At 38.9% G+C, this 17,120-nt stretch overlaps 1 protein-coding gene across 2 annotated transcripts in view; it reads left to right on the plus strand.

The window, feature by feature from the left end:
- The window catches only part of Rad50 (RAD50 homolog, double strand break repair protein), a gene marked incomplete at its 5' end in the record, with an annotated part of 81,694 nt that overhangs the window by 58,066 nt on the left and 6,508 nt on the right, over positions 1-17,120 (plus strand). The window contains 1 exon segment of one of the 2 annotated variants that reach the window (XM_013508334.1): positions 7,060-7,224. Coding sequence (XP_013363788.1) covers positions 7,060-7,224 — 165 coding nt within the window. 2 annotated transcript variants of the gene reach the window in all.

Below are 17,120 nucleotides of genomic sequence, written 5' to 3' on the forward strand. Positions count from 1 at the left end.
TCAGGAAGACAGAGATATGCAAGAAGGATCTAATAAGTAGTTACAGCCTAACGGTTGTCAAAAATAGCATATTACCTCCTCACCAGTGACTCCTTTCACTGAGGTATGATGGCTGGAAAATATGCCATTATATAAAAAGACCACATCTTTTTTATCTATTTTCTAATATCTGCTTCAATTTCCTTTTTCAGAGTACTGTAATTTTCATTGTAGAGGTCTTTTACATCCTTCATTAGATTGATTCCTAGGTATTTCATTTTTCTGGATGCTATTGTGAAAGGTATTATTTCCTTAATTTCTCTCTCAGTGAGTTTGTTATTTGTGTAAAGGAAGGCTATTGGTTTTTGAGTGTTGACTTTGTATCCATCTATACTATTGTATTTGTTTATTAAATCTAGCAGTTTTTTAGTAGAGTTTTTGGGGTCTTCTATGTCAACCATCCCTGCATCCCTAGGATGAATCCCACTTGGTCCTGGTGTATAATCTTATTGATGATTTGCTGTGTTCTGTTTGCCAGTATCTTATTGAGGATTTTTCCATCCATGTTCATTAGGGAGATTGACCTGTAGTTCTCTTTCTTAGCTGGGTCCTTCTCTGGTTTTGGTATCAGGGTAATGCTTGCTTCCAGGAATGGATTTGGGAGTATTGCTTCCCTTTGAATTTCATTAAAGAGTTTGAGAAGTTGTGGTGTTAAGTCTTCTCTAAATTTCTTATAGAATTCAGCAATGAATCCATCAGGACCTGGGCTTTTCTTTTTTGGTAGTTTTCTAATTACATCTTTGATTTCAGTGATTGGTATCAGTTTATTTAGGATTTTTATATCTTCTTGATTCAGCTTTGGTAATTCAGATATGTCTAGGAATCTGTCCATTTCTCCTGCATTTTCCATCTTACTAGAATACAAGTTTTCAAAGCAGGTATAGATGATCTGGATTTGTGCAGGGTCTGTTATGATTTCACCCTTTTCATTTCTAATCACATGGATTTGAGTCTTTTCTTTCCTTTTTTTGATAAGGTTTGTCAATTTTATTTAATCTTTCAAAGAACCAACTCTTCAATTCATTGATTCTTTGTATTGTTTTTTTAGTCTCCAATGTGTTAACTTCTGCTGTGATCATATTTATAATTTCCTCCTTCATAGGAGCTTTTGGCTTAGCCTGCTCTTCTTTTTGTAGAATTTTGACGTTCACCATTAAATTGTTTATTTGTGCTTACTGTATTTTCCAGATATGGGTATTCACTGCTATAAAATTTCCCTTTTAGGACAGCTTTCATTGTGTCTGATAAGTTCTAGTATGTTGTATTATCATTATCATTTAATTGTAGCAACTGTCTAATTTCTTCTTTAATTCCATCTGTGACTGTTTAGAATTTTTTTGATGTGGAGGTCTTGGCTATGTAGTCCAGGATGGTCTTGAACTCACTATGTCGCCCAGGCTAGTCATTAACTTACAGCGATCCTCTTGCCTCAGCCTCTTGAGTGCTGGGATTACGGGCATCTGTCACCATGCCCAATAGAAGCTTTATAATTTGATGTGATCCCATTTGTTGATTCTCAGTATTTCTTATGCTTTTGGATTCTGTTCAGAATGTTCTTGCCTGTGTCTTCAAGATTTGTACCTATTTTGTCTTTCAGTAAAGTGTTTCTGTTTTAACATTTAGATCTTTGATCCATTTTTACTTCAGTTTAGAGAATGGGGGTTGTTTCTGCTTCCTCTATCCTTTTTTTTTCTTTCTTTTTTTAATTTATTTTAAAAATAAAAGAAGGAAAACATTAACAAACAGACATCCAATTACAAAATAGCATAAGAACAATACAAGCAATACTGAATTACAGACAAAGTGGTAGGAAATTAACAGTGGTTGTTGTATTACGTATTGATATCTTCAAAGTGGTTTCTCAGGAAAACAGAGACATGCAAGATTGATCAAATAATATTGATCCATTTTTTTTCAGCACCATGCCATTTTTATCACTGTAGCTTTGTAATGTAACTTCAAATCTGAGATTGTGATGTCTCCTTCTTTGCTTTTGTTACTCAGAATTGCTTTTGCTATTCTGGGTCTCTTCTGGTTCCATATGAATTTTTTGGACTGTTTCCTCTAGATCTGTGAGGAATGCTGTTGGTATTTTAATTGAGATTGTATTAAATCTTTATATCAGTTTTAGAAGTAGACTCGTTTTGACTGTATTGGCTCTACCTATCTAAGAACAAGGAGTATCTTTACATTTCCTGATATCCTCTTCTGTTTCTTTTCAGAGTGCTGCAGTTTTTATTTTAGAGGTCTTTTGCTCCTTAGATCAATTCCTACATTTTTAATTTTTCTTGATGCTACTATGAATGGTATTTTTTTCCTAATTCCTTTCTCAGTGTGTTCATTATTCGTGAATAATGCTATTAATTTATGTGTGTACAGGAATGCTATTAATTTATGTGTGTAATTTTATATCCTCCAACATTCCTGAATTTAGTTATTCTAGGAGTCAGTGGAATTTTTGGGGTCTTGTAAGTAGAGGGCCATGTCATCCGCAAATAATGATACTTTGACTTCTTCCGTTCCTATACATATCCCTTGTATTTCTTTCTCTTACCTAATTGCTCTGGCTAATGTTTCAAAGACTGTGTTAAACCATAAAGGTGACTGTGGCATCCTTGTCTTGTTCCTGCTTTTAGAAGGAAAGCTTTCAAGTATCCCCCATTTAATATGTTGGCAGTAGATTTGTCATAAATAACGTCTATCAGAGTGAAATAAGGTCCTTCTATTTTCTTCAAGGTTTTAATCATGGGTGAATGTTAGGTTTGTATATGTTGAGCTGTCTTTACATCCCTGGGATGAAGCCTACTTAGTCATAATATATGATCTATTTATGGTTTGTTGCATTGGTTTGCTTGTTGGGGGTTTTTCTATCTGTATTCATTAAAGAGACTGGCCTGTAGTTGTATTTTTTTGGTTCAGTCCTTGTCTGGTTTTGGAATCAAGGTAATGCTAGCTTCTGGGAATGAGTTTGGCAGGACTCCTTCCCTTTCAGTTTCATTAGAGTTTGAAGTGTGTTGAATCTCTTATAGAAGTTCTTACAGAATTCCGCAACGAATCCATCCAGTCAAGGCTTTCCTTAGGTAGGTTTTTATAACTGCCTCAATTTCATTTCCTGTGAGATTATTCCAGGTTTGTGTATCTTCTTCAGTATTGGTAATACATTTGTACCTGAGAATTTATCCATTTCTTCTAGACTTTCCAATTTATAGGAGTACAGGCTTTTGAAGTAGTTACTAATAATCTTCTGGATTTTGGTGGTATCCGTTGTTATTTTACCTTTTTATTTCTTTTTTTTTTTTTTTTTTCTGGTACCGGGAATCGAACTCACGACCTAAAGCTTGCCAGGAAGGCACTGTGCCGCTGAGCTAAATCCCCAGCCCCTTTACCTTTTTATTTCTAATTATATTGATACAGGTCTTTTATTCCTTCTTTTGGTAAAATTGGCTAATGTTTTAATTTGTTCTTTCAAAGAACCAGCCCTTCAACTTACTGATTCTTTGTATTATTTGTTTTAGTCTCAATTTCATTGATTTCTTCCCTGATCTTTAAATTTCCTTCCTTATACTAGCTTTTGACTTGGATTGTTCTTGTTTTTCCAGAACCTTGGTGTTCTTGATGCTTTATTAGGTTATTGGGGCTCTGTTTTTCTCATGTGCAGGATTCACGGCTATAAACTTCCCTCTTAGGACTCCTTTCATTTTATCCCATAGGTTCTGATATGTTACACTGGGATTATCATTTGAGCCTTGCATATACATATCCCTTTTATTTCTTTCTCTAATTTGTCTAATTTCTTCCCCAGAAGTCTTCTGTGAGACATTGGTTATTCACAAGGATATCATTTATGAAACACACTCTCAAACACACTCTCCATGTGTTTGCATAATTTTCATGGCTTCTTTGCCATTGATTCTAGTTCATTGCACTATGATCTGATAATATATATGGGATAATTTCATTTTATTTATTTAACCATGGTTTATGGGCTAGTATATGTCTGTTTTGAAGAAAATTCTATGTGCTGCTGAGAATAATGTATTTTGTTGTTGGGTGAAACATTCTGTAGATTATCTATTAAATCCATTCGCTCAAAAGTATGATTCAATTCTGACATTTTTTTACTGATTTTTAAGATCTAATTTATTTGTGTATTTGTTATAGAGGGGTATATAATTCTCCTGTTATAATTGTGTTAATGTTTATATGGTCTTTTATGTCCAGTATTATTTGTTTTAGAACTTTGGGCATACCAGAATTCAGTGCATATGTATTTATAGGTGTTACCTCTTTCAGATGAATTTTTCTCTTAACCAACATGTAGTGACCTTCTTTGCCTCTTCCAATCTGTTTTGGCTTGAAGTCTACTTTGTCTGAAAATAGGATAGCTACTCCTGCTTGTTTGCAGGCTCCTGTTGGATAGAATATTATTTTTCATTATTTGATTTTTAGTTGGTGAAGTTCTTTATAATTTAGATGTGTTTCTTATATGCAGTATACCATTGGGTTTTGTTTCTGATCCAGTCTACCAAGCTGTGACTTTTGAATGGGGAATTGAGACCTTTCATATTGAGAGTTATTTTCATCACAGAGCGCAGGAATACCAGTCTTACCTGGCCTGAGCTCCTGACTCCTTAAACTTTTCAGGGGGTCTGTTTTTGGCCTGTACCCTCTCTCTGACTGTTTATTGTGGCCATCTCCCACCCAGTCACTGTGGTAGAGAGACCTCAAAATCCCTGAAGTGTATTTGTTCTGCAGCTTCTGATTCCTGGAGTAGCTCAGTCTTAACGCTCCCCAGAATGGCTCCTGATTAATCATTCTCAAATATGATGGGCACAGCCATGGATTTTTTGATTCTAGTCTGCCATGCAGGAGTTACTTTCAGAGTAAAACCTGATTCATTGTTTACCCTTGAGTTTGCCAATCTTTGCCAGACATTTTTTTTTTTTTTTTGCCAGACTTTTTTTAGCAGAGATACCTTGACCCCCTAGGAGCCAGGGTTAGCATTCCAGACTGCTTCCTTTTTTGTCTTTGAGATAGGGTCTCACTATAGTTCAGGCTGGCCTTGAACTCACTCTGGAGCCCAGGCTGGCCTTGAAAACTCACTTTGGAGCCCAGGCTGGCCTTGAACTCACTTTGGAGCCCAGGCTGGCCTTGAACTCACAGTGCTGGGGTTACAGGCATGTGTCACTGTGCCTGACCAGACTGCTTCCTTCTTTACCCTGCACTGTCTTCAGTTTCTCTGATTTCTAATTTTCCTGTTGGCTTTTTCTTAATTCTTGGAGCTTTTCTTCCTTTTCTCTTCACTAAGTTGTTTTCCAGGTGTTGGAATCCAGGTCCTAGAGAGACTGATATACTACTGGATTTACACTTCATCTTCCTTCGTATAAGCATATTTTAACTGTTACTTAGCTCACACTTCTTGATTTACATCCACAATAATTATTAACTTTCATATATTTTATAATTCAGTGATATGTGAACATATGTGCATGATACATGTTTTTTTGTTTGTTTGGTTGGTTTGTTTATCTTTTTGAGACAGGGTCTCACTGTGCAGTTTAGACCAGCACGGAGCTCACTTTGTAGCCCAGGCTGGTCTCAAACTCGCGACGATCCTCCTGCCTCAGCCTCCTGAGTGCTGGGATTACAGGCGTGCACCACCACGCCCGGCTGATGCATGTTGATACTAGGATTTGAGTACCTGCTTAATACTTCCAGGTACTGAGTATAGAGGGATGAAGAAACAGAAAGTTAAGAAACAAGAAAATAACAAGTAATGATCAATGTTACAATGAAAATTAATGGTATGAGAGTAACAGGTGCTTCTTGAGGCTTTTTCTAAAGACATTTTCTGAGGGTATGACGTTAAAGCTGGGACCTGATTGATGCGAGGAAGCAAGACATGCAAAATGTATGGACATGGCACTCCAGCAGGAAGAGAATAACTAACATCGTGACCCCAACACCTTTATAAACAGGGTGTGTTCAAGGCACAGGAGGAAGGCAAGCATGATTGGAATATGGTCTGCTTCCCAGAGTATGTTGTGCCTTGTGGCCTCAGTAAACTGGTTTTCCTGTGAGTGCTTCAGGAAGACAGGGAAGTAGTACTCTCTGAAGAAACTGCACTGGCTGCAATGTGGAGAAGCTATTGTAAGAGGCAAGATTAGAATAAGGGGACCGTTGAGACTGCTGTGCTGCCTGAGGAGCTAGTGCTAGACTGGACTTGGACAGTAGCCATGGCACTGGAGAAGTGCTGAGTGCTGGAGATAGAGTTGACAGGTCTTGCTTTTGAATTGAGTGTAGGGAAGGGAAGGAAAGAAAAGAATCAGAGGTTATATGTGCATGTTTGTCCTGAGCAAAGGATATTAGGGAACTAAGGTGCTGTTCTTGAAGTGGACAGGACTTGGGGAGGGGAAACGGAGATTTCCTCATGTTGGGCACTTTCACTCTGTGGTGCATGCTGATCCCCAGTGGAGAAGTAAAGTAGGCAGTGGGACATGTCGTCCAGGGCCTCAGAGTCCAGGGAAGAGGCATGAATTGAGAATCATCAATATATGTGACTTTTAAAATGGTGGGATGAGATTACATTTGAAATGACTGTAGTTGAGAAGGGAAGGATCTCAAGATTCATTATATTTGCAAATTGGCAGTAAGATAGGAAAAAATTTTAAAGGTATGGTGTCTTGAAAACCAAGAGTAGAAATTACTTCACGAATTAACTAATTAAAAGGTTGAATAGGATTAGGACTGAGAAGTGGCCTTTGATTTGATAACACGGAGGTCGTTAGTGACTTTGAGGAGCAGTCAGTGGCACAGTTGGAGCCAAAACCCAGTTAAGGTTAGCTGAGGAGAGAATGTGTGTGAGAAATGGCCACAGTGAGTTCTGCTGTGAGGGGTAGCCAGAATGTGGGGTCATACCTAGGGGGACTGAGGGACCAAGTTAGGGAGGTTTTATTTTAAATTTTTACTTGTAAGTCAACTGCAAGGTCTGCTCTTCCCATCTGGCACATTTCTCTGCAGACCTGGTTTTCCTGTGTTAACTGTGAATAGAATGCTATACACGGGAGCATTCCAGCTGTCCCTGCATGCCTTGAGAGCAGTGCCAGCAGGATCCAGAGGAATTCCCGCAAGAAAGCACATGTTTATTCAGCTCTTCCTCCATTACACAGTCATTAGAGAAGACAGGTATGTCACACCCTGTCCCTCCTCCACACTACAGTGGTACCTCGGTTCAGGAACACTTCTGTCTGTAAGCAGTTTGGTTTGCAGACAGAAGCATTTGGCAGAATTTTGCTTGTGTCTGCAAACTCTGCATCAGGTTACGAACACGACCGTGGCCGTCTTCCTTGAGGGAACACGAAATGTGGCCATCTTTTCCAGAATCCTGGAATGAATTAAGTTGGTGAACTGTGGTACCACTGTACTAACAGTCCAGAGGAAGATTCGTGCTCTGCAGTCTGTTTGCCCTGGGTCTTGAGTAAAGGAAGGGCACTCAGCAGAGAAAAGTACCTTAGTCACGAAGTGTCACACTGAGCAGGTAGAGACTTGAAAAAAAGCTCGGTGGAGCCGAGGGTGTACGCAGGTGGGCAGGGGAGGGTGCCTTCCAGCAATTTAGGGTTGCTTAAGTAACCAAGCCAGGCTGTTGACTGAGCTCTGTTACCTAGTAATCAGATGGATTCTTCTAAATGAGAAGTGGTCCAAATTGCCCCAGCGCTGAGTCCTTGTGGCCTTATGCTTGCAGACAGTGGACTTCTCAAGCCTTATTCTGTGAGCCCAGATTTGCTTTCTCCTCTAGAAGAAAATAAGGTCTAAAATTTCCCTCATTCTTTCACCTCTTAGCATAAAGCATGCAGTCAGTGTAATTGTTGCATTCAGCTATCTATTTAAGGTAACACAGGAAATACAGCAGTACATTTTCAAGAAAAGCTGATTACCATCTATTATTAGCAATCATCTAAAAACATCAGTAAGTATAAGCACTGGTAATGTTCAGAGACACACCAGTGAACAGGGGAAAACGTGCATCACTTAGGGTGTGTTACCTCATACCCATTGACTGCATCAGTTTAAATTAAGTGATTTTGGAGTATATCACTCGAACTGTAGTGTTCTATGCCAAAAATGTGCTACTCTCACTTTTTTCCCAGCTGGGCGATGTTGTGTAGTAGGTCGTACATGTGAGACTAAACTTTCAGCCAAACATAAGGCTGTTTAGAGCCCGGGTCCTGGCGTTCAGGGGGCACTTTCGTGATGGTTTATCCAGGGATCGCCTTGTGACTGCCATCTGTGGCCTCACCATGGTTTCATTGCAGTAGCATCTTATAGTGGGGGGAGATTACAGAACCAAAGCCAGCCAGTGGGATTCACGTCTACTGCAGGTTTTTAAAACCAGTGTTTATCCTGCAGCAGTGGTTTAACCATTGTCTGATACTCAGATTTAAAAGCTGATATTTAGGAGTCTAGCTAAATTTTAAGGGTTTTTATCTTGAAATGGAATCACTTCTTTTAAATATCAAGTTGAATTTAGCAAATTCAAGATCTTGAGTTTTGCTAAGTAAGAAAAGTTACTATTCGTTTGGAACTTAACACTCGAGTTACCATTTCCATTGCATAAGAGGCTTCCTCGGGCCCAAATGTAGGAAGGCCGGAAATTCCCAGTGTGCAGTGCAGCAGGCACAGGAGAGGAGCCGGTACAATGAGCAGCATCCCAGCCGGCTTCTCACAACCTGTGCGTCTCAAAGTTCCGTGTGATAGTGTATCAGAAAACATGTTTTGTGTAAGAGTAATCTTTTTTAGCTTTTTCTAACTTTAATTTTCACTAACTTAGTTTTTATCACACTTCTGAATTAATATTTTTATTAGGATAAAAAGTTCCTGTGTGTTGACCTTCCCAGTTCATGTTTTAGTCAGTGATCTAGTTTGAGACCATAGGGAAATCCAGTTCAGATTTGCTTTTCATGCATACTGCTGAGTTGAAGCATGAGTTCAAGTTTTTCTCAGTGGAAGCTAATCTTTTCAGTAGCTTGAACCGTGGAGCTGGATTAAATAGGAAAGAAACAAGAACTGCATAGTTCTTCCGAAAAGTGAGCTCCTGGTCAGTAGGTGATACTGTTCTAATTTCTTGGATACCTGTCCTCTCACTGCTGCGTCTCAGGCATTTGTTTTGTGCTAGTGGCCACATCCCAACACGCGTAGAAAAGTGACCTTCAGGGAAGCAGCAAGACCCCTGAAGTGTCCTCAGAAGGCCCAGGGTGCCACTGCATTTGTGACATCAGGCTGGAAGCAGCGTGTGGCGAGGAAGAGGGTAACTCACAGGCTCAGAGGAGCTTTCCTTAAAGAACAAGTATGGGAAGCAGTCACAGAAGTCAGGACCAGAAGAAGAATCAGCTCATTGCTCAGGCAGATGCTGAGGTGCAGAGGTTCTAAGGGGCAGTACAGCCAGCCCAGTCTGTAAAGGGTAGCCCTGCTGTCCACAGATGGGCACCTCACCACAGATGGACACCTCACGATCATGACTTCTTTTAATAGACATTACTTATTAGAGCAAATCTAGGTTCACAAAAATTTGAGCAGAATTAAAGTACATAGTACTTAGCCCTATTCACACGTGCACAGCCTCCCCCACTGTCCACACCCCGCACACCGGTGTGGTACCTCATCACGGTCAGTGAGCCTACGCTGGTACCCCATCCTCATCCAGAATCTGTAGTTCACGGTAGACTTCATTCTTGTGAGGGGCGTCCTGTGGGCTTGGACAGATATTTAATGGCATGTATCTGCCATGACGGTATCCTATGGAAGAGTCCCTGGCACATGTGCTATTTTTCTGGCCTCATTACACCTACCTTCAAACAGGAAATACGTTAGACAGACCCTTGTCATTTGTGAGGATTACATCCCAAGATTTCATGGATGACCAGATTATAAATAACCTAAACCCATCATTTATCCTCATAAAACAATGGATTTTACTGAAATGTTTAAGTACTCCTTTCGGACTCTTAGTGAGTCTGTAAATATAAGACTAAAGCAATTTATGAACCGTCGTTAACTCAGACCTTCTCACTCACTTTTGGGAACAAGTTTCCACGAAGAAGGCATTTCACTTCACAGAAGGCATTTCACTTCACGTAAGTTTGTATAAGCATTTGACCAAACGACATGCACACCCCAGGTGTGGTGGGGCTGACGCACTAGCCAGATAACCACTTACCCACAGTAGTTTCTAGCCTGTGAAATTCAAGTCTGCCTCAGGAAGCAAGGACGTTCTTTCAAGGATTTGTTGTGTTTTGTTTTATTTTGGTCTTTTTGAGACAGGGTCTCACTATGTGGTTCAGGCTGGTCTTGAACTCACTTTGTAGCCCAGGCTGGCCTTGAACTCAGCCTCTGGAGTGCTGGGATTACAGGGGTGTGCCACCACACCTTCTTCTTTCAAGTATTTAATGTTAACTACCTGTAAAATCCAGGTGCTAGTGTGTGTGCAGTTAGTCGGTCCACTGTCTCAGGCAGTAGTCCGTTGTCCCCGCATTCCTGTGCAGTACTGTTTCAGAGCTGCTGTCTTCCCACCGCTCCAGCTTAACCACTTAACAGTTTACCCCACGCAAAGCCGTGCGTGGTGGCGCACGCCTGTAATCCCAGTACTCAGGAGGCTGAGGCAGGAGGATCTTTGTGAGTTCAAGACCAGCCTGAGCTACGAAGTGAACTCAAGGCCAGCCTGAACTGCATAGCGAGACCTTGTCTCAAAAAAAAAAAAAAAAAACACAACAGTTTACCCCATGTATCACGCAGGCAGCACATTGGTTTACATACTGTCCCAAATGTTGCTCAAGCAGCTGTCATTTCAACCAGTCAGTTCTTGTTAGTACGAGATACACTCATACGTCTGTTTGTTTTATAAAGATTTGTTTTTTTAAGTCAGGATCTCACTCTGTAATTCAGGCTGGCCTCAAACTCGTGGCAGTCCTCCTGCCTCAGCCTACTGAGTGCTGGAATTATAAATGCGTGCCAGCACTTCTGGCTGTAGTGGCATTTTTTGCATACTTTATGTAGAACATTCTATTTACCTTTGATGTTTGTTTCTAGTGAAATCTAATAATAAGTTCTGGTTATTTTCTTTTACTAATTCATGTTATTTTATTTAGGAAAAATACCTGTAATTTCTGTTACAGTCTATGAAAACTGTTACCACAAATACATAAGGTATAATTTTACTTCTCCAAAACTCATGATATTCTTGTACAGTGCAAAATGGACACGTTTGAGACACTGAGACAGAATAGGCAGGAAGTGCCAGAAGAGGTGCAAAAGAAAAACTGAAAAAGGAAGAAAACTGAAAAAGATCAGAGAGGAAAAACCTATGTTAAGAAATAGAAATACAGGCTGGGCATGGTGGCGCATGCCTGTAATCCCAGCACTTGGGAAGCTGAGGCAGGAGGATCATTGTGAGTTTGAGACCAGCCTGGGCTACAAAATAAGCTCAAGGCCAGCCTGAGCTGCATAGCGAGATGCTGTGTCAAAAAGACAAAAAAAAGAAATCCAAAAAAGGCATTTCGTTATTGTCAGCTATTTATAATATAGAAATGATAGAACTTAAAATAAAACTTTAAAAACTCCAATAGTTGTCAATGATTGTAATAATCCTGTGGGTGGTATTGACAGAGCTGACCAACATCCACAAACCGTCTTGTAATGAAACCGAAGAAGAGAATATTATTATAAAATATGAATGCACCTTCTGGACCAAACTATATGGAACTCTTTTGTTATTTTTTCAAAACAAGGGAGTTCAAAAAGTCACTTAGAATTTAGATTAGGTCTAATAGGCCAAATAATTGAAAAATACAGGATGGCAAAACGCTAACCAAGATGTCCATCATTGACGTCTTCTCCATTGTGTTTAGTGGGTATAATTTTACCGAAATTACACCCCACCGGGAAAGGCAGTGTAGTTGGTGTTCAAAGAAAGGTAGTAATGCAGAAAGACGGGAAGGAGACTAGAGACTAGAGACTGTCCCATTGTAGCATGTTGTATGCGAAAGAGGTGGGGAAGCTCGAGGATAGCTGAGGTACGTAACCATTACAGGCCAATTAGATACTTAGTACAGGATGACTAAGAGTTGCAAGGTTTTTCATTAATTTTAGTAAGATAATGTAAATATAAAAACAGGACATATAAAAATGGCAACTTTATCAAATTTATTCAACAATTTTTCTCTACACACTCACATACACACCCTTTATATTTCTACCAGGTTAACCTTTCTAAGGGTGATGACTCCTGATCTCATCACTTTAAGAAGACTGTCACTTTAGAAAGACTCATGGCATGTGACCAGCTCTGATGAAGATAAAAATATGTAATATAAGAACCACTGTTAATCCCTACCATTTTGTTCTGAAACCCTGTATCATTCTTTTTGTTTTATTTTTGTCTATGTTGTTGGCATTTTGCTATTGTTCTTTTTTTTAAATTCTCTTTAAAATAAAAAATAGGGGCTGAGGATTTAGCTCAGCAGCACAGTGCCTACCTGGCAAGCGCAAGGTCGTGAGTTCGATTCTGGGTACCAGAAAAAAACCAAAAAATTTAAAAAAATAAAAAAGACAGGCAGACTCACAGCTTACTAGACTCCTAACAAAATGGGACAATTTTGATCCCTTAAAGACACCCCATATTTTCTAGTGCTCTTTCTCTTTTGACTGTTACCTAGATGAAGCCCTTCCAAAAACATGTAATTTTTTTCCTTTCTTTGTGCTCCACGGTTTTGTACCTTTTTCTCTTGTACCCTTTATACCATTTAATCCATTCAGCCTTCTGTTACTGATAATTTGTATTTGCCCATACTTTATGAATATGCAAATCACAAAACATGCTTCAGGGTAGATTTTGGTTCATTTCTATGACAATGTCTAATATTTTCATGACAGTGTCTAAGTATTATTACGCTGGTGACATACTTTCTTCTTTGTTTTTCTGTGAATAGTTTTTTTCTGTTTTTTTGTCCTCAACACACAATGACATTCTTTTATGTTCATGTATGTACCTCATTTTTTAATGGCTTCCTATCTGTAAAGTGAATATTACTTACTTAATTTCATGATGAACTTCTAGAAAGCTCTTAAAGTTTAGTACCAGTTATGCTGCAGTATGTATCTTTGCACAGTTGGGCAGGTACACCAGAAAGATGCCTTCGTAGTCACGAAGTTGCCAGGTCAGAGAACATGCACAGTTTACCTTGTTATTGCCAGTAAAATTTATGTTGCCACCAATAGTACTTAATGTGATCACTTTTATATCTTTTGCACAAAAATGGTGTCACTATTTATTCTCACTTCTTTACTGGTGAGAATAACTGTCTTTTCATATGTTGGCTCTTTGTAGTTTTTCTCTGAGAATTGCCCGTCTGTATATTTTTGCCAAATTTTCTACTAGATTGTCTTTTTCTGGATTTACATCAATTTTTTATGGACTCTGGATATGAATCCTCTTCCCTAACATTATGTAAGTACCTATTCCCAGCTTGTCATTTGTTGCTTAGCTTCCTTTATGATATCATATGTGACTTAATTTTTAGGTAGTCAAATCTTTTTATTTATGGCTTCTCTACTCTGGGTCTTAATTAGAAATGTCTTCTTAATCCTGTAATTATAAAAATGTTTTCTTCTGATAGTTTCACTTTTTTTGAGAGGCTTGTGCTGTATGTTATTTTTGTATTTTCTTTAGAAATTTAGAGTGAGCTTGTGGATTTCATTACCAGTTTTTAAAAACGTTGGTTAAGCTTTTTATTTGAATTACATTTTATTTAGAGATTATTTCAGGAGAGTGGGTATCTTTGAAATACTGAATATTTCATTTTTAACACCTTAGTGTGTCTCCTATTCAATCAGTTTAGTACTTTTTGCCCTATTGTAAAGTTTTATAGCTTTTTTCTCAATATCCTTTACCTTTTTGTTGGATTTCTTCCTACATACATTTTTACTGCCATTGTAAATAGGATCCTCTTTTCTATTGTCTTTCCTAATGATGTTAGCTAGTAGATAATAACACTATTAATTTTTATTTCTGACCATCTTATTAATCTTAGTTTTCAGCCGATTTTCTTGGCATACAGTTATACCACTTGCAAAAACAATGATGGTTTTCCCTTTTTCCCCTGTCATTTAGCCTTCATTTGTTTTTGTCTTATTCAACGTTTTAGAATCTCTAGGGCATCACTTTAGTGTAGCCATACTGGGAGGCATCTCTCTGGTTCTTACATGTAGAATATGTACCTCTGTGTGTGTGCGTGTGTGCACTTTTTTTTTTTAACTTTGAAACGGTCTCAAAAAGTTTCCAAGGCTGGGCTCAAACTTGTGATCCTCCTACCTCAGCCTCCTGGAGTGCTGGGATCATAGGCATGTACCATAATGTCCTGAGAGAATTTTATCGGATATGCTTCTTCTATTTTTCATTTACTGGGATTTTTTATCAAAACTAAGTGTTACAGTGTCTTAAAAGGTTCTTTGATATCTATTGAGGTAATCTTTTTTTCTTTTAATCTGCTAATGCAGTAAATTGTCTTGAAATTATTTTCCTGTTATGTATCTTTGCTTTGTTGGGATAAAAACCACTTGGTCATATGCTCTTTTCAGTACCCTTACTACTAAATTTGGTTTTATTTAGAATGTTTCTGTTTACATAAGCAAACAGGCCTAAACGTTTTTCTCTTTTTACTTATATTTCTCCTTACTACAAATAGTTTATGTATTTGGGAGCTAGATTTCTCTTGATTTGATAACACTTATGAAACTCTTTGAGTCTAGTAGCTTTGAAAGATGAATTTTTCACCATCTTTGTAATTTTAACTGTCATAATCAAGGGCTATTAATGTCCTAGTCCCTTTTCTCTGATCATGACACATTACCAGTTTCATCGAATGTCACCTTTTTTAATGGTAAATGGAGATAAAATCTAACTTGCAGTATTATTGTAAGGATTAAATAAGATAGTATCTGACTGTTTAGCATTGCTATCTTATGTAAGGTAAATGCTCATCAATCTTATTCACTCTTATTATTGTTGTACCTTTAAGTAGATTACTGTTGTCACCTAGGTCATCCTAGCTGTTGGACAGTGTGGTTCTAAAAGGTGCCACCTCTGTTGTACAGGTAGCCAGGGCAGAGACTTCTTGTGCGCCTTAATGTGCTTGCCTGTCTGGGCTTTGTTCTCTATTTTTAAAATGCTTCATCATAGCTAGTGAAGATTTTTAACCTGAATGGGAAATAACTTTTTGAAAATTTAAAAATTTTTTTGTTGTAAGACTTTTTTGTCACTGAGATATTGGGGCACTTTGTTACTACAGCAAAACCTAACTTGTACTAACTGATACAGTCTAACTGGTCCCCATTTTAGTTATTCTGCAATATGAGAGTCAGGCAGTAATTTAAGAGCTGTGAAGTGTGGGCTTTATTTAATGCGTACATCTTTGTGGGGTACACTATAGTGATTCAATACGTGTATATGATGTATATTATATTAGAATAATAAAATCAGGGTCATAATGTAGAAAGCTGTGGAAAGGAAGTCTGTACATGATTGGTTCTGAGAACATTTTGTGAGTTTTGTTTTTTAAGAAACTTGTTCTTTTTCTTTTTCTTTTTTTTTGGTCTTTTTGAGACAGGGTCTCGCTATGCAATTCAATCTGGCCTTGAGCTCACTTTGTAGCCCAGGCTGGTCGTGAACTTGCAACAGTCCTCCTGCCTCAGCCTCCCGAATGCTGGGATTACAGGTGTGAGCCACCACGCCCGGCTTTAAGAAACTGTTTAGATGTTTAGTGTCTGTCTTTTTGAAAGGAGCATACATTGTTAGGCTGAGATAAATGTGTAAAGTAGAAAATGGAGGCTTGCACTGTCATCAAGAAGCAGAATATCCTTTTTTTCCAGGCTTTACTACTTCGTAATCCTTCATCTGATATTTATGTTGAGTCATTTCTTTCTCTCTAGCTGGTGAACCATAAGATCATGAAATGATTCTGCAGAGGCCGGAGCATTACGTTCAGTTTCCTTTTTTGTATGTATCAGATAAGCAGTCTGCAAATGGAAGTCACCCTCCTCACATCCTTTGTACGGTGATGGCGGTGCTGTTGCCTTCTCACCACAGGACTGACATTTCTTAGCTCATAAGCCTGCTTCCCAAGAGCCAAAGGTCTCTGTGGTGAAAGGTGACTCTAGTACGAACAATGTTAGATTCTGACGGCTGCTTTTATGAGTATTTCTTCTTGTTAATGTTTAGAAACTACTACCTTAAATGAGATTTTGGGGGACAGGGGCTTTCAAGGACTAAGTGGAACCTAGTACGTAGATTTAGAATCAGGATTTCTGAATCTTCAGTTAAGAGGGCAAAGTAAAATTTTGAGGTTAGCTCAGTTTAAGCTTCTAAATCACTTTTCTCTGAACCAAAACTACTTTCTGGTTGGTATAATTTTAAGATCTGAGAAATAAAAGTAGCATAAGGGGCTGGCTCTTCGCAAACTTTAATAGCAGTAGAAGGACCAGGCAGCGGTGGTGATTTCCTCAGGGACAAGGGCCCCCGGCTAACCGCCCGCTCCTGTAATACACGGTATGTGTTCAGCGGGACTTCTGTGGCCGGTGGGCCTCAGTGGCGGTCGCCTCCCCATCAGTCCTCACGGCCTGAGAAAGAAGCCTGTTATACAAATAGGCTTTTGGTAGCTTCTGCGGTTTTTAAGTCTTTACTTAAACAGGCACAGCGTGGGTTATAAAGTGAGAATGGAGAAGAGTGAGACTCCAGGACACTGGAAGTAGGCCTGTGATTTTCAGATCTAGTGAAGCAGCAAGGTTTGTTCCTTTGTTTGTTTGTTTGTTTGTTTTTTCCTAGCTATTACTGGATTCTTTCCCACCCCCCCACCCCCGGTACCAGGAATCAAACTCACAACCTTGCGCTTGCCAGGCAGGCGCTGTGCCGCTGAGCTAAATCCCCAGCCCCTGGATTCTGTTTTTTATAATTTAAAAAAAAATTTTTTTTTTGAGACAGGGTCTCACTATGTAGTCCAGGTTGGCCTCAAACTCGCAGCAATCCTGCCTCAGCC

This window comes from Chinchilla lanigera, unplaced genomic scaffold (genome assembly GCF_000276665.1).
Source record: "Chinchilla lanigera isolate Chin_1 unplaced genomic scaffold, ChiLan1.0 scaffold00007, whole genome shotgun sequence".
In the NCBI taxonomy this organism is placed as follows: Eukaryota; Metazoa; Chordata; class Mammalia; order Rodentia; family Chinchillidae; genus Chinchilla; species Chinchilla lanigera.